The 18,188-nt window shown below is 40.9% G+C and overlaps 1 protein-coding gene across 5 annotated transcripts in view; it reads left to right on the top strand.

Annotated features, from left to right (window-relative positions):
• The window catches only part of enah (ENAH actin regulator), a 69,630-nt gene that overhangs the window by 13,497 nt on the left and 37,945 nt on the right, over positions 1 to 18,188 (top strand). For 2 of the 5 annotated variants that reach the window (XM_077510194.1, XM_077510190.1), the window contains exon 1: positions 8,784 to 9,178. The exons of 2 other annotated variants lie outside the window; for them this stretch is intronic. In XM_077510194.1, coding sequence (XP_077366320.1) covers positions 8,799 to 9,178 — 380 coding nt within the window. In that variant the 5' untranslated portion in view covers positions 8,784 to 8,798. Of the gene's footprint in view, positions 1 to 8,783; positions 9,179 to 14,638; positions 15,417 to 18,188 lie in introns of those variants that run through there. One more of the 5 variants, XM_077510191.1, reaches the window with a different exon arrangement.

The raw sequence follows: 18,188 nt of genomic DNA, 5'->3' as shown, positions 1-18,188 counted from the left end.
GCTGGGTGTCAACAGGAGCTCTCAAAACTGTGATTGTCACTTTTGAAGTGATAACATTTTTGGAAAAACTGACATTTTACCCTTAAGTTGCTGCTGTATAACCTTGTGAGATTTACATTTGTGTCATGGCTGAGATGACTGCTCAACTTTAACCCGATAAAGCCAAAATTATCATTAAATACAAGACATTTTGAGCCCTTTATTTCATAATATTCCCCCCCAATTAAAACCCTGACGTATATGATCTGACATATGCATTGTACACATAATCCTTTAGAGGGCAGTATCACCCAGTTGACCTTGCAAGATCGCCCCAATTGAGAAAGGAGAGACACCTATACTTAGTAATAGTGGAAAATGTTCTTTCAGATTTTTGGAAATATGTTTGATATGTCTGTTTATTAGTTGGTGTGAATTGCCTAGTACCTGACGATTCGATTCGTATCACGATTCACAGGTCACGATTCGATACCGATTAATCCCGATACGAATTTATAAGTCGATTGTTGCGATTTTTTTTCATTCAAATTTAGAAAATACTAATCAGTAAGCTTGTAGAGTGTAAGATTTATATGAAAATGTATTATTTATTTATCTGAAATTTCAGTCTTATAGAGGTTGTAATCTGTTTCATGTTTGAACAGCATTGAAATAAAATATTAAGGCTGAATGTTCCGTTCATATAACATTCTTCCATGCTCAAGGTGTGAATCCTAAAAAAAAAATAAAAAAAAAAAACAAAAAACGATTCTGCCGATTATTGAATCGATTCGAGAATCGCGCGATGTAGTATCGCGATATATCGCCGAATCGATTTTTTTTTTTTTAACACCCCTACTGTTTACCATAAATAGAAAAGGGTAGAAATAGACACTGTTTTATTCTAATAGAAGATATCCTATCTAAAATGATGAAAAAACAAACAAAATGGACTTACAGTATTTCTTCAATCTTCATACATATGTTCATTGTTTGCAGCTTTTGGTTTAAGTCGTTTGTGTCTGTATGCGTGTGTTTGTGTGTGAGTGTGAGTGAGAGTGTGTGGTTTCCTAAAGAAAGACAGAAAATAGGCCAATAAGTAAATGTATAAACGGAAGTTAAGGCACTCGCATTAATAAACAAAGCAAATTAAATTTGCGCAGTTAAGCTAGCGACATTTAGAACATCACTTCCGGTACGCGCTCTTATTGCGAAACGAGTTCTGAGACATTAAATTCTCGAATTTTCTGGTCGAAAACCGATTGGGTCGAGAACAGAAGCGTTCGAAAACCGAGGTTTGATTGTAGAAGAAAGGAGAGTGAGATACGATCAGTGATCGATACGGTGAAAGCGTATTCTGAGTTTCTTTTCCTCCTGTTCCGCTCTCCTCAAAGAGGCGGTAAAGCGCATTTAATCTGCCAGCCAACTGGCAAACAAATCAAAGATAAACCAGTTTTCACAAGTAAATATATGATTTAATTCTTCCTCCTCTTCTCCTTCCATAAATCTGCAATGAAAAGCCAAATCTATGCAGAAAATTCAAGTCAACCCAAAGCTGCCGTGAGCTGGGTGCAAAATGCTCCCTTAGCCAACCCAAATGAATTATTCAGTACGCACACACAGCGCTTGTCGACACTGCAACAGGGCAGTGGCGCATGTCTTGTTTGGACTAAAATCAATTAGAGAACGATTTTCTGCGATACCAACAGACTTGAATTAACGAGGGAATTAGAAGGCTTGTTGATAATACAAGTCTGAACATTCAACACTTTTTCGTACACCTTGACTTTTTTGAAGAAAAAAAAATTGTGCTACATTACATACCCCGATGTAAACTGCAATGCTACAGTTGTGCTTGAAAGTTTACAGAGTGCGACAGGTATGTAAACTACAGTGCAGTTTATGGTGTAAAAAAAAAAAAAAAAAACTTGGAAAAAGTTTTTTTTAGACATGGAACGGATTAAGATTATTTACATTAATTATAATGGGAAAAATGGTTTCGGATTTCGAACAATTCGCTTTTGGAACAGCCTTCTGGAAGGGATTATGTTCAAAAACCGAGGTTTGACTGTATTTTCTCTTCACCTCGAACTTCTTCGAGGAAGAAGAAGAAAACGAGACCCTAATGAAACTTTCAGAGGTCTGCAGCACAAAGCTTTCTCTGTCTACTGGCAGCTGTGAACCCGTGAACTGCCAGGTTACCACGCTTTGACACTTGAGAAGGTGTACACACAGTTGGGTGTTTGTTAGTTGTTGGTTTTTCCAGTGGATTCACCACTTCTCTAGTTTACAAAACTCCTTTTTTTTTTTTCCTCCTCCTGATGTTTTATCTTAACTCATTCACTCCCAGCCATTTTCATGTTCTATTGCTATAAAAACATGGAACCTACCAAAATAAAGATTAAAGTCTCTTCTTTCATCAGGGAAAAAAAAAAAAAAGTATATTTGTATCTGTTTTTACTAGGGGTGTGAATTGCCTAGTACCTGACGATTCGATTCGTATCACGATTCACAGGTCACGATTCGATTCGATACCGATTAATCCCGATACGAATGGTCACGATTCGATACCGATTAATCCCGATACGAATTTATAAGTCGATTGTTGCGATTTTTTTCCATTCAAATTTAGAAAATACTATCAGTAAATTTGTACATGTACACTGTAAGATTTGTATGAATATATTTATCTAAAACTTGAGGCTTATAACCGTGAGCCACTGTACACAAACAGTTTGCAATCTGTTTCACATTTGAACAGCATTAAAATAAAAATATTAAGGCTTAATGTGCCGTTCATATAACATTCTTCCATGCTCAAGGTGTGAATCCTAAAAAAAAAAAAAAAATAAATAAATTATTGAATCGATTCGAGAATCGCGCGATGTAGTATCGCGATATATCGCCGAATCGATTTTTTTTTTAACACCCCTAGTTTTTACATTTTGCAACAATTAGCATTAGAATCAGCTAAGTTTCATCATTATTTACAAACCTGTTGAAAATACTGGGAAAAACAGCTAGTCGCAACATGGCCCTGGCTGATCTCTTATACTTTGCTGCCACCTGCTGCTTTTTTTTTTTTTTTTTTTTTTTTTTTTTGTATAACTACCTTTGCTTTAAGTGACCTCTTCAGGTCATAAACTGCATCAAAGCTGTCATAATGCTCCAGCATACAAAAACCTAAAAAACAAAAACAAAAAAAACAAAAAAACGTATAAATACGTTTTTGGGAGTGAATGAGTTAACTGCCGTAAACATTTGACAGAAGGTTGACTTGACGGCAGTATAATTTAGCTTTCCCCTATGTTTTTGATATATCATCAGAGTAAGTGAGTTGCCGTATCCACACGTCACCCCGGGCAGCAGATGTCATTGCCTGGAAGAGGCTCGCATGGCAGCCTGTAATGCCGTCTACATCCTAATGCCCAAACCCTGCCAGCCAGGCTTTGTGTGTTGGTGTATGTTTTAGAGGGAGCTGTGTGATAATCCAGTCCAAACTAGATGCTCTCCGCTTCCTCTTTGCATTCACTGCCGTTCCCTCGGCCCAGGAATGACTGCCAACAAATGAAAAGCATGTTGCCTTTTTTTTATTTTATTGGTTTATTTTGTTTAAACACACTCGCCTGCCTAAGCCTGTCTGAATCCAGTGTTTGAATTACAGCTCCATGATTTTTTTTTTGGGGGGTGGGAATTATGCGGAATGACTTTTGGGGTAATTATGTGCTCGTTGTGTGGAAGGTTTACTTTTAAAAGCTAATTCACATGTTACACAATTGACTTTTTTTTTTTTTTTTTTTTTTACCAAATCTTGAGGTGTCAATTTGGAAGGTTACTGTGATGTGTTCTTGTCGGTGCCATTGAAATGAATCAGGGTTTGGCACGTGTATGTGTGAGCACTAAAACAGGTGGCTGCTCTGTTTGTCCATCTGTCTGCTCTTGTCCCCAGCAGCTGTCTCTGCCTGTTGTTTTTACTCAGGTTGAGACTCACAAACTACCTTCTGTAGTCTCTGTCAGTCTCTACGTACATACCTATAAACCATTTGTTCCTAGCTAGGAACTGTTTTGCCCTTCACCAAAGTTATTTCGCTGAGAGGCGAATGTTTGAAAACCATAGCAAATTTATGGTGTTCTTGGCGAAATGTTCCCTGTCTGGGGATAGAATAATGTATCATTTTGTTTCTGACGGTGAGGTATTGTGGTTGTTTTGTAGTACTGAGGACACAAGCTTTCAGTGTTGGTGGAATTCAAGTGTAATCCTTGCTTGTGCTTTCAGCATTCCCACGCAATTTCTACAGAAATTGCACTTAGTCTAGTTGTGGGAATACTGAAGCATTCCCACATATTTTATTGTGATTTTTATTCTCCACATTTTTTTGCCGCATCACAACTCCCACATAATACTTTCAATTTACATTGTTCAAATTAGCTTCAAAAATTCACGCTTCCCGGGATATATATCGTCTGATTCCACATTACGTACATTATTTGCACAATTGAACATTTAATATAAACTTTTCCCCATTCATTTTCAATGGGACAGTCATTGAACTTTTTCTAAGTATCACTTTCCATATATATATATATATATATATATATTAGGGGTGTGAATTGCCTAGTACCTGACGATTCGATTCGTATCACGATTCACAGGTCACGATTCGATTCGATACCGATTAATCCCGATACGAATTTATAAGTCGATTGTTGTGATTTTTTTTCATTCAAATTTAGAAAATACTAATCAGTAAGCTTGTAGAGTGTAAGATTTATATGAAAATGTATTATTTATTTATCTGAAATTTCAGTCTTATAGAGGTTGTAATCTGTTTCATGTTTGAACAGCATTAAAATAAAATATTAAGGCTTAATGTTCCGTTCATATAACATTCTTCCATGCTCAAGGTGTGAATCCTAACCCGAAGTCAGACGTTTTGTTGAATATTTTTCCATTAAAAATGGAAGTTTAAAAATCGATTCACACACACAAAAAAAAAAGGCAATGATGATAAGACGTTGAATCGGTAAGACTACCGAATGAACAATTCTGAGCTCTTAAAAAAAAAAAACAAAAAAAAAAAAGATTTTTTTTTATTGAATCGATTCGAGAATCGCGCGATGTAGTATCGCGATATATCGCCAAATCGATTTTTTTTAACACCCCTAATATATATATATATATATATATATATATATATATAAAACCTATCATCATTACCAGGTGACTGATACTGCTTGGTGGCACAGTTGGTAACGCGTATTGTCCAGTAGGTTATAATTTCATAATTTATCTCTCAATGTACTTTCAGCATTCCCACGCAATTTCTACAGAAATTGTACTTAGTCTAGTATTGCATGTGTTTTAGTGTTTTGAGTTTGTCAAGTCTGCTCTTATCAGGTGAAGATAAAAAGAACTTCACTCAGGCTGTACACCTTATCACACTTTTTTTTTCTCTTCCCCTCAGCTTTATACTCTCCATCCCATGTTTCTTTGTGTTCTGTCCTCATTTCTTTTTTTCTTTTTACATTAGTATTCCCATCAAATTACAGAGATTTAATGCGTCTGAGTCATTCAGCACTTGGTGAGATAAAGTGTAGCTTGTTCTATTCAGCTGCTGTCGCTCTTCCCCTCTAGAATACACAAGCAGGTTTTAGCTGTTTAATTGCTCTTTAAATTCTCAAACTGCAGCTGGCTGTTGAGATTGATGCATGAACGAGTTCCTTATCATTCGACTCTCCATTCTCTATGAAACTTGCTGGTGTTCAAGTGGGAAATAAATCCACCCTTCCGGATGCTTGCAACTCGAAAATCATTTTAAAATTGTGTACATTTTACGAGCTTGGTTTGTTTTTTATTATCTGAAGATCGCTGGCATCGGGTAGAATCCTCACAAAATGACTACTTCCATTAACATTTCAAAGTTAGAGAGAACACACTATTTTCAGCTCTTTAGATTGGTTAAATAATCTACAAATAATATTGTTACGTTGTGTGGAATATGGATGCGGTGGATGGACCCAATGGCGGAGAAATAAGGCGGGGAGATAGATAGGAAGGGAAATGTGAGGAGCTTTTATTTACACTGACTAAGTAAATGATTGGAGTGACTGTGAGCAGACTGATCGACAGGACTGGATGGGACGTGACTTGAACAAGTGAACAAGAAGTTTCCCTTTTTTTTTTTCAACCACTTAAACAAAAACATTCTAGTAGTCAGATGGCAAATTGAGACCCTGGTTACCGTTTGTTTGTTTTCATGATGTGCTCCTTGGATGGATGTTTCACCGGTGTGACCATGATTACTGAATAATATTCCTCCAAGCTCTAAACACAGAACATTAGTGTAACTCAAGGCGATTACTCGATCCACCAATGGAATAATTAATAGGTTGTATAAAGATTAGCTTGTGACAATCCTACATCAAGCGCCACAAAACAGGCTCAGCTCAAAGTGTTTGCAGGGGAAGCGGAGGCTGCATATAAAAATCAAAACATTTTACAAATTGCTCCCCTCTCTTCTTTAGAGTAATTTGAAAGCTGCAAGACGCTTGTCAACAGGTGCGGGGGTGCTTTATTAGCTTCCCCAATGAGACTGCGTTAGCATGCCCCTGTCCTCCTCAATCAACCTGTAAGCTTCACAAAACTGTGTTTTACAAATGACTCTAGACTGGGCTGACCTTAATTTTGAGCCACAAGGTGAAAGATAATTTCTCTTTTGAGATAAGAGGCAACAACCAATCATTGTACACTACTGCTGCTGTGATAGCCAGCCAGCTTTATCAAGTTGACATGAGTATGCCGAATATTGAAATTACAATCATGCCACAGGCTGCTGAACATTCCCCCGTCACGGATCAGGAACTTACTGTCACTTTCCCATGTAATTAAAAATCCAAACTACGGCCCGGGGGCCATTTGCGGCCCGCCATACTTTTTTCAGTGGCCCGCGACATATGCTAAAAATGGCATTTGACACATACTCTGGTCTCCACTGTGTCCCCGATTATAGCAACCCTGCACATGGAGGACTTAGAAGTATGTGCTATGAGCTTATTAAAGGGAACAACGCCAAGTCATTGGTACAGAAATGTGGCTGACACATGGTTGAAAACCAAAAGCTAAGAAGTGCAAGGCACTTCACAGAGCGTTTTAACTCAGTTGACAACAACATCAAGTTCACACATGTGGATGACAAAGACCATAAGTTGCCTTTGGAGATGACGGGCCTCCATGTGGGGAGATTTTTACTCTTTGACTCACACCACCTACTGGAGTGCAAACTGGGTGTTATCATCACCCGACAATTCAGAGCTGATAACGTGCCAACCATCCCACAGGCCAAAGAGAAAGCGCATAGGCATGTGAGGGAAGCCCTCAAAACCTGTGCTTACCTCAAGTGGTCCTTTGTGAAAAACAGATCTAAGGGGAAAAAAAACAAGATTTTCTAAAACTAAATGAGAATAAGGAGGAGAATGATGGTGGTAAAGGAGGGCCAGCGGAAGGTGCCAAATCAAGCGATACAGATGAAAAGGGCAGGGGAACATCGGCCGAGGAGCAGGTGAAGAAAAAAAAAACTACTGACTTTTACGGATCTAAACAAAGTAATGTTCACATGAGTTAAATTTTACGAAATGATTGACTTGTTTTGATAACCGCTGCTGTTGCAGACAGACCTCATCTTCCAATAAAATATTATGCAGATATATGGAGTTGCGTATGCCTAAGGTCATGCTGCACCTCCACAAAAAACGGTGCGACCAAATCCTGTGCTGTGTGAGCAACTAAAAATGTTAGTCGCACCAATGCTAGTAGAGGAAAAGTTAGCGTAGAGCCCTGCCAAGAGACAATGATTTCGCCTCCAGCAAACAACAAAAGCACAGTCCCCCTTGACTACCTTCAAACAGCTGGATGAATTATTAATGAGGGAGTTTCCACTTCAAACTTGGAGTATAAGTAGTTGCGTTTCCCACACCAACCCAGTTCGGCAACCAAGCTTTGTTGCATGATCTGATGAAGCCCTCTCGGATGAGAGGTGAATCATCATCTAAGAAAACCAGAGCAGTCCAGTTGTGATCGATTCAATGCCCTAAAAAAAGAAATGACCTGGATGAATGACGATGTCAACAAGCAGGATGATTTGTTTAACACAGGTTTGGTTCCTCTAGCTCATAGTCATACATTAATTGGCCCAAGAGTTCCTTAATTCTCTTACTGGAATGGTGTACATGCCACCGGGTGTTGGCGGGCTGTGCCAGTTGATGAACAACATGCCTAAGAGTATTCGCGTGGAAATTGAGGAACCATTGATTTGTGCTTTGTGAAAGTCCTTTGAATAGGGTGGCCAGACGTCCTGTTGTGGTTTTGAGACTTGCAGGGTCCCGATTCTCTGTGGATTTGGCCAACCACACAGAGTGATTCATACGATAAACCCATTGAAAGGGAAGTTAACTTATAAATTCTTTCCTATTTACGTTCACATTTTGTTTGCGTTCTCGTTCTTATTCGCATGTACCCGCTAGCACACGTGTTTTCGTCATACTGGAACTAGAACTACTTTATGCTTTTGTGTCTAAGAATCTTGGGAATTCTAGTCCTACTATCTTGATACTGTTGTCGCCGGTGTTGATCCCAACGCAAGCTTGAGCTTTCTAGTGGCATATCTTGTTACAATGCTGGACCGGCATGAGGTAAACGACAACTTGATGACTTCATCAATTGTTTTCTCCATTCCTAAAAGATGCTATCATCTGGATGGAATGAACAGACCGTGTACTGGTGGCTCCCGACAAATCCCCAGGATAATCCTGGCTGATGATGCATGCAGGTCACAATATCTATTTTTGGTGAAGAGGAGAGATACATTCTACAGAAGAATTTCACAGCCCCCAGCAGTACACCAGTTGTAACCAGCCACTCCACTTTTAGCTCGGGCTCCAGTGAGGTGATGAGTATGGGTGGGTGCAGGCGCCGGCTGGCACCGTTGGGTGGGTGTGTGCCCTCCCACTGTCACCGTTGGTCTAACCCCCCGGTCACTTTCCCTCTTTTGAACTCAGCCAGTCAGTCCTCCAGCCTGCCAAGCAGTCTGTGGAGAAAGTGGAGACCTCAACAATCCGAACAAATACTTCCAACAACAGAACTTTCTTGCGAGGAGGAGGTGCTGGATTCGCCCATTGTTGTTGCCAAGATGACTCGTGACTCGTAAGTTTCTGGTTGCTCAGTTGGAGTTATTATTGGATGTCAGGATCAAATGATAAGTCTCGGTCACGTTGTCAAATTAAGGATTCAGCAACCCTCTTTGAAGCACTTCCTTATACAGTATTAACCCCGTAGAGCTGGTTTACAGTTCACAGTGCTGCTTTACGATTGAAGATAATAATCTTGCTGTATCATGGCTGCCAATCCGACTTGCACTTTTGTTCGTTTCTTTGGTTGCCCCCCTTTAACCTCTCAGTTGAGTGACTAACTTTAGCTTTAAGTGCCATCATCTATTCATTCATTATTTGGATTCCCTTTTTTAATGGGGAGCCTTTATATTTATAGAACAGTTGTGATTGCTCTACTCCTTCGAGTCTAATCAGAGGACAATTCTTCTTCTTCTTCTTGTTACACAATAGGACTCATCACACCATGTGGCGACAGGAACGCTTTTCTCCTTCATTGCCTCTGAAGTTGCTGTAATTTCCTAAAGGAGTTGTGCAGGGAGAGAAAACACATTAAAAAAGCTCTTTGCAGACATATTTCCTCAGGTTATGGTGGAAAGGGTCTGTTCCTGGCAGCGATAAAGCTCTCTGGGAGGGTAGCTTTCGTACGGAAAGCAATTGCAGCATCTGTTAGCAAACGAGAGTCTAATTTGGTATTTGTGTGCTTCGATCCAATTACGTCTTTAAGCTTTTTCAACATCAATACATGCAAATCATTTAAGTCCCCTTCATAATGTACTGTTCTGTCAAGATTGAACAACTAAACGACCTATGAAATGGCTTATAAATCAAAGATATGTTGTTTTAATCCTCAGTCGGAAAAGGGTAGCGTGTCCTCTCCGGGTCGGGGATGAGATCCTGCCCCAAGTGGAGGAGTTCAAGTATCTTGGGGTCTTGTTCACGAGTGAGGGTAGGACGGAGCGGGAGATCAACAGGCGGATCGGTGCAGCGTCCGCAGTGATGCGGACTCTGTATCGGTCGGTACGTTGTGGTGAAGAAAGAGCTGAGCCAAAAGGCGAAGCTCTCGATTTACCGGTCGATCTACGTTCCAACCCTCACCTATGGTCACGAGCTGTGGGTCGTGACCGAAAGAACAAGGATGCAAGCGGCCGAAATGAGTTTCCTCCGCAGGGTGTCCGGGCTCTCACTTAGAGATAGGGTGAGAAGCTCGGTCATCCGGGAGGGACTCGGAGTCGATCCGCTGCTCCTCCGCATTGATAGGAGCCAACTGAGGTGGCTCGGGCATCTGGTTCGGACGCCTCTTTGGACGCCTCCCTGGAGAGGTGTTCCGGGCATGTCCACCGGCGGGACGACCCAGGACACGCTGGAGAGACTATGTCTCTCGGCTGGTCTGGGAACGCCTTGGGATACCACCGAATGAGCTGGTTGAAGTGGCTGGGGAGAGGAAAGTTTGGGTTTCCCTCCTAAAGCTGCTGTCGCCGTGACCCGACCTTGGCTAAGCGGCAGAAGATGGATGGATGGATGTCTTTTTAATATTAAACCAAGTCAGGTGTTTATTGTTGCAATTAACTTTAATGGAAAAGATCAATACAGTATTTGCATAACGTTAACTTGGTTTGACCATTTTGTTTAACCTTCTGGTCACAACCTGTAAAGGACGGGAACAGGAGATTTACTCAATGACCCAATTTCCTCACTCCTGAAATAAAGTTAACTGGACGTACCAGCTTTTCAAAGGCCAAGCTTGTAAACATTACTTGCCAGTCTCGTGTCCTTGTGTCAAAAAATACTGTACTGTGCATCTGCCAGCATGGTGTCACACTTGCCTTATGTGGCAAATTCGCCCGGCAACAATGACATAATTGTCCAGGCGGGGCAGCAAAACGAGTGCAGGTCATATGACAACAACACAACGCTATGTTGCTGACCATGCGTAGAGAATTGAAGTGTACTGCCGCTTGCATACTCTGTGGCATTGTAAGTTATAAGTTTTAACCTTTTGTCTTTCTGGCATCTTTATGGATTATTCAGAGCTAATTTTATATTGACTGGTGATAATGTAATAATAGGAAATCCAAAGGTGGCTATCTGAGACCCGTGAGTCCACTTGAATACATAATGGAAAATGAAGCCACAGCTGTCTGGGAGTGGGTACTGATGCAACCTGAATGACAACGGTGTAATTTTGGCAATACATTTAAAGAGCGGGAAAAATATTTTGTTCTTTTAATGTTAACAGCGCTTGTTTGTCGGTTAGTTAGGAACCCACCCTAAAGTTTTATCTATGTTGGCTATTATACAAAAAAGTCGAGGCTAGCCTAACTCTTGGGTTGACAAATGACATGAATTGACTTGCCTAAAAAAAAAAAAAAAAAAAAAAAAAAAAAAAAAAAAAAAAAAAAAAAAAAAAAAAAAAAAAAGTCTTATTACAGTAGTAAACTCATCTGTATGTGTTTCAATACAAATTGACGGGAGTACAATGGTTGATTCTGCCCTCTATATTCTGATAAATATTCTTGTCAAAGAAATATTAAAGAGGCGTCGTCTCTATTCAAAGTTCTCACAGCAGCTGTTGTGGAAGGACAATAGATTTGTTATCAGTTTTCGTTGCCTTGCGGTTTCGGTGCACCTGTTTGCCACTTGATATGGAACCGAATTGTTGCTTTTTTCCCCCCCCCTGAGACGTTTACATGGGTGTCTGAATGTGGGGTTTGCGGAGGGGTCAGATATTTTTATGCCAAGCTACCGCCGAGCAAGTGATGTCCCACTGTCCTCCTCAAGATGCATTGACAGCTGTTGATTAGAGCAATCAATTTCCCCACAAATTAGAACAGGCCCTAGGTGTCTTCATAAAATGTCTCTGACATGCTCTTGTAAAACTACTGCAAGTATTACAGCCCACTTATCCTCTTTTTAACAGCCATGTGAAGCAGATTGTTTTTTTTGGGGGGGGAACTGTCCTGTCTCCTGCAAATGAGCAACACTTGCTTCCACATACAGTATACAGTGGTACCTCTACTTACGAAATGAATTGGTTCTGGAAGAAAGTTCTGGAGTAGAAAAATTTGTAAGTAGAGACGCATTTTCCATGTAAATGCCCAAATCTGTTCCGAGCCTCCCAAAATTCAGATATAAATGTTTTATAAAGCATAAAAATGCATCAAAACATCTAACAAATACATGTTACAATAAGATTAAGATAAGTGTGACTAAGCAAGACTACACAGACATTGCAAACATGAATGTTTTTTTGCTCTGATGATTAATGTGCACTGTACTAAAAAAACAACAAACAGTGGTGCCCGCTAGTACTAGTTAGCCCCAATTACAACATGAGTAGCCTTCTTCTAAAAATAGCTAACTAGTGATGAGACACTGAATTAATAGTAAGAATTAAAACAGAACAAGACTGTTTACATTTATTCCTTGAAACTTAACATGGTACACGTTTCTTAATGACCCCAATAGTCTGTATTTTATTGAAAAACAAATACAAATCCAGCATCTGACAGGAAGTAAAGTCGATTTTAATCTACAGCAGGAAGAAAGGGGCAGAGGATTATCCTCAAGCTTTGTTGTTCAACCCCTGACAATTTGGTACAATATTCGCTTGCAGTCCTGTCATTGTAAATCTGTGTACATGTCAGAACGTTACCCTCTCCGGTGTTTACATTATCCCGTGCCCTACCCCGAGAACACAACACAATGTTCATTCTAAAGAGAGATGCTCCTTTAGACTTGTCGAGAAAACATAATGCAACAAATATCAGTTCACTTTGGGAAACTATTTCACAGAAAGCTATACAGAAGCAGTGCCAGAGATTTGGTTATATTTGTATCATGGGAGTTTCAGTAGTTGAAATCCTGATCCTCACTGGACTTTTGCATATGTCACAGACAGATCATCATCAAGTATGCTGTAACTGCTCACTACCTCAAAATAATTTGAGCCTAGGGTGACCAGATGTCCCGTTTTGGCCAAGACAGTCAAATTTTTGAGCCTTGGGCCCAGTGTCCTGGTGGAGTTTGCCAACCTTATTGTTTTGTCCCGATAATATGCAAGTCCCATCCCAGCGTCCCGTTTTTTGCCAAGTGCATGTCAAACGCATGAGTTGTCATAGCGATTCATACCCATTTAAAAGGGAATTCAATTCCTTTTAGCATTACTGTTGACCAAGATTGACGAGCGAATTTAGTGAAATTTATTGTATGATACCAAAACTTGCAACGTTACTTACGACATAAAACTCTGTTTCATTAACGTCACCAAAAAACGTATTTTTTTTTTTTTTTATATGAGAGGAAGCCGTTAACGAACTCCGGAGAATACATCTGGTACCGCTCCCGCAGATAACCGCCGTTCCCGAACCACTGATGGTTCGAACCAATCACAGAGCGACATTGTGTTTGGGGGCGGGATATGCAACTGTGACGAAACCAGGAAGCCAGCGCCGACGCCGGAGCTAACAAACAAACCCAACATGGACGAACGGACGCTGCAATTAATTCTGTTCTCGCAGAATTACGCACCGTTTCCTTGCTGAATGTTGAACAGCGAGGGGCGCTTCGTGCATTTCTAGCTGGTAAGGTAAAGACCCCCCACCCCTTTGACGAGAACGACACAACATTTTCATCCGTGGCCGTGATTGGTCAAAACAAACGTGCACGATGCCGCATCGTCCAATCAGCTCGGAGTATTGTGCTCAATGTCCCGCCTTTCCCGAGCAAATCATCGTGGAGCATCCCAGATTGATATTTTCAAGAACTCACTTGAGTGAATCACAATATCAATCTGGCTATTGCCAGGATAAAAAATCAGGGCCAATATTTAAACTGTCTTTTCTAAATCACATTTTTCTAATCCAAAGATTCCGTATCTGTTAAATGTGATGTTTAGAAAAGCCCACAGCTGCTCTGTGCTAAAATATGATTGTGCTAGCAGTTTTTGTTTTGTTTTGTTTTTTTACTTCCACTGGAGGGCAAATTCCCAAGCAAGCATAAGTGTCGGCATAGCAACCAGTCAAAGCCAGTAAGATTTGCAGCATCTTCAATAAACATTTGGCTGGAAACCCCCGTAGACTTCGACAAGCGAAACTATCCGAGTGGGTAATTCCTTCTCGTGGTATCATTTTCACAGTGACGCTGATCGTAAAACTGGTATGATAATTGTAGCCAGCCACATTTAATTCTGAAAGAAATGCAGAGAATTACATTGCAGGCAGAGAGTATGTAAAGTTCAAAGGCTTTAACATACGATCTTACAGATCTGGAAGTGCTCTGAATTCTTGTCACCAGTGCATGTTGAACATCGTGTTTGAATGGTCTTTGTTCCAGTGCCATCAAACATGATCAATTCTGACTGGCTCAGTCTTCCTAACTTCCTTAGCATATTTATCTCTCTGTGAGGGAGAGAGAGCGAGAGAGCAGAGTTAGGTGGGCGTCTGGCGGGTTACAAATAGCGCATACAGAGAGTCATGCTGATAAGCTGCAAGTGAAGATAGGAAAGGGAGGAAGGGAGCGAGCCACGGACACATGAAAAAGACGGTGACATCAAGTGGGACGCAAGCAGCGAGTTTGCTTACAGCAGAGCGAGAGAGACAGCCACTCCCCGCCACCGTTGTACCTTCCACAGCTGAGCCAAACTGGGCTGTCTGCTTCTACCATGGGGTGTTTCCCCCAATAGCAGCTTTCCCCACAGCCTCTGTCGCGGAGCCCCGAGAGCGCAAGAGCCTGTTGCCTGGATACCCGACTGCTGTTGGGGCTGCAGCGACCGAATGAACCGTGTATGTCTGGTGGCGGGTGCCGATGCCATGGGAAAAGCACCGGCAACTCTTTCGACGGCTCGCTCGCGTCCACTTACTGGCTGACTTGCTGACATGGCACGTATGAATAAGTAAGGAATCCCCTTGATACTGTGGCTTTTCCTAGATTCTGTCGGAGGGGGTGACTGGAAACCAAGATATGGCGAAGAGGACAACAGTTCGGTAAAGAGAAGGATTACCTGGGGTACTAACCACAAATATACGAAGAAAGGGAAGGTCTACCTGAGGAAGGGACACAACTGTGGGTCAGGGAAAGGTTTGTCGCCGATTAGAAACAGAAGCTGGTCAGGACTGGTGAGGAGTGAGACTGGTGGGGGCTTTTAGAAAACAAGAAGCAGTCCACAAACCTGTGTGTGGAAACATGCAGGTCCAGTCTTCCGGTCCACTTTGCAAATCCTCCATTTTCGCCCTCAATGAAAGATGTGTGCTTCCATCCAAAATGGAAATCCATCGGTAGGTAGCTGTTGTCGAAAGATGCTTTTCAGATGACTCATTGTTGTTTTGTTTTGCTATCTTCTCTTGCTCAGTGTAGTTGGAGAGAGGGACTTTCTCGAAGACTGCACAATGTGAAATGATATTCGACTGCAAACTGTCTGGCTTCGTTGAGATTTTTTTTGGCATTCACTCGTTTTTTTGTTTTGTTTTTTCTACTGTAGCATTTGAAGTACTCAGATTGTTTGTCTCGCTCTCTCTTTGGGTTCGACAGCAGAAACAGAAGGTGGCTGTATCTTCTTCAAAAGTGACGTTTTACAGCAGGGGTGTCCAAACTTTTTCATTTGAGGGCCACATACAGAAAATTAGAAGGACGCAAGGGCCATATAAAGTTGTGTTTAGTCCTAAAAATTTTTGAATAGATTTGTGAAAACTGATGAAACTTAGCTCTTTTCTAATGCTAATTGCTGCAAAACGGAAACGGATAGCAACATACTTTTTTTTTTTTTAACTTTAATCTTTCTTTTGATAGGTTCCATGCTTTTATAGCAATAGAACACAATATTCTGTGGGCCTTACAAAATCAGTCAAAATCCAGTAAAACAGCCGTGAGCGAACGGGATTGTTTCTGTGAAAATGGCGGCGAGTGAATGAGTTAACTCATTGACTGCCATTGACGGAAAAAGACGTCAAATAATGCATTTTTGCTGGGCTGGCAGTGAATGTGTTAAACACAATGTGCCAATATATTTTGTGATTATATTGCAGCATCCTTTTTTTCCAAATTTTGCTTAAAAATCCGTCAATTTTGGTTACATCTCATCTTAACTCATTGACTGCCATTTACGGAAAAAGACGTCAAATAAGGCATTTTTGCTGGGCTGGCAGTAAATGTGTTAATATCTCGAATGTTCCAATCTCTAACGATACAATAACGCTATATTGCCATGCCCCAATGCTCATACTAGATTCGATCACCACATTGGTCTTCGAATGATAAAAAAAAATATAATTTTGATAATTGCAATCAATTTAATTACGCTACACTTTTCTTTTTACGTTGCATCTGGCCTCGTAACAGTGGGGAATCTTTTTTTTTTTCTTTACCCCCCCCTGTTGTCTGAACTGTCAGAGGTTGCTCCTCTCAGAGCTTCCCAAGGATTTCCCTTCCCTTCTGTGCAGTGCTGCCAGTACCCTGAAGGCTTGCTTCAAATACAGCTCACCTACATTGCCAACTTCCACATTTAGCTGCTGCAACCTAAGCCCACACTTGTTAATTATTGAGAAGATACAGTTTCATAACATGACAGGAACAAATCCATCTTGTTTAGCTGATATATATGTCATGATTACTGGGAATGAACCCTGGGAAGAAAGTCTTATTCAGCGGAAGTGGATGTTAGTTGTAAAGATTTCATCTCATCAATGACTCTTGAAAACTGGAAAATAATTTTGTGTCAGTAGGCTAGTTGAAGTTTGAGATCAGAGCATCACTTAAAACGATTTCTGACTGATGCAAAACAAAAACTAAAATGGCAATTTAGAGTTGCAAGCTTTGCAACCGATTGCAAATTGACACTTGACATGAACTGCACATTCTCTCACACCAATAAGGCATAAGCCATACTTTTTATTGCTTGACAAAGTGTTATATTAGTCAGTGAAAGGTCACACAGGTTTGTTGCAGGGATTCCGATATTGTTCTACGGGAGGCGATGACATCAGTATTACCTCCCATGGAAAAGGGCAGTAAAATTCTAGAAAACCACATGTGGATTCTTCCTCTAGGGAACTTCATCGAGGTTAATGGTTTCTGTAAGTGACTTGCTACGACTAATTGAATCCAGGAGGATTGCATGTATTCTACTCATTAAACAAGCCTGCTACTTAACTAGATCCGTTGATGGTCCAGTAATTACCAGTCTATGAAGCTTTCTGCCATAATGACTTAAATTAGATGATTAATTAACAGGGAAGCATCCATGTCCAACTAACTAGATTAGAATGATTGATATATTGGTAACATCCTCAATGGACCAAGTGACAAAAGAAAACTTTTTAGGTTGCTGGAATTGGGAGTAAGTTTTGCTCAAAACAAATCCTAATGTCTTTTCATCTTAGGCCTGCACATTGTCCTGCCATAGTTATTCATTCCCACACCATCGATGTGCATTTTGCACGGCTAATCTTAGCTACTATATTTAGTCACTTGCGATGATGGCTGCTTTGTCACACCTGAGGTGTTTTTCCCATTATCACGCCACGTGTCAGTTCTCTCCTGCTCCATCTTTTTTTTTTTCTCCTACCATCTGGTTGAGATGACTCATGCTAACGGTTAGAGGGTATTTTCTCATGGCTCCATCAGCAAATGGATTAAAGTAGTAACATTGGTGTCCACTGTGAGAAAATCAATCTACAGCAGATAGAACTAATTTTCTCCCAAAACGTATAAATACGTTCTATTTTAAACGTTTTATGTCCCACAGACGCATGGTAGATGACTGGTTAGCACGTCCGCCTCCCAGTACTGAGGACTCGGGTTCGAGTCCAGGCTCCGGCCTTCCTGGGTGTTGCTTGCATGTTCTCCCCAGGCCCGCGTGGGTCTTCTCCGGGTACTTCGGTCTCCTTCCTCCCACATTCCAAAGACATGCATGGCAGGTCAATTGGGCGCTCCAAGAGGTGTGCCTGTGAGTGTGGATGGTTGTCCGTCTCTGTGTGCCCTGCGATTGGCTGGCAACCGGTTCGGGTTGTACCCCGCCTCATGCCCATAGCCAGCTGGGATAGGCTCCAGCA

Source organism: Festucalex cinctus, chromosome 21, assembly GCF_051991245.1.
Source record: "Festucalex cinctus isolate MCC-2025b chromosome 21, RoL_Fcin_1.0, whole genome shotgun sequence".
In the NCBI taxonomy this organism is placed as follows: Eukaryota; Metazoa; Chordata; class Actinopteri; order Syngnathiformes; family Syngnathidae; genus Festucalex; species Festucalex cinctus.
This window is presented reverse-complemented; position numbering and strand designations above follow the sequence as displayed.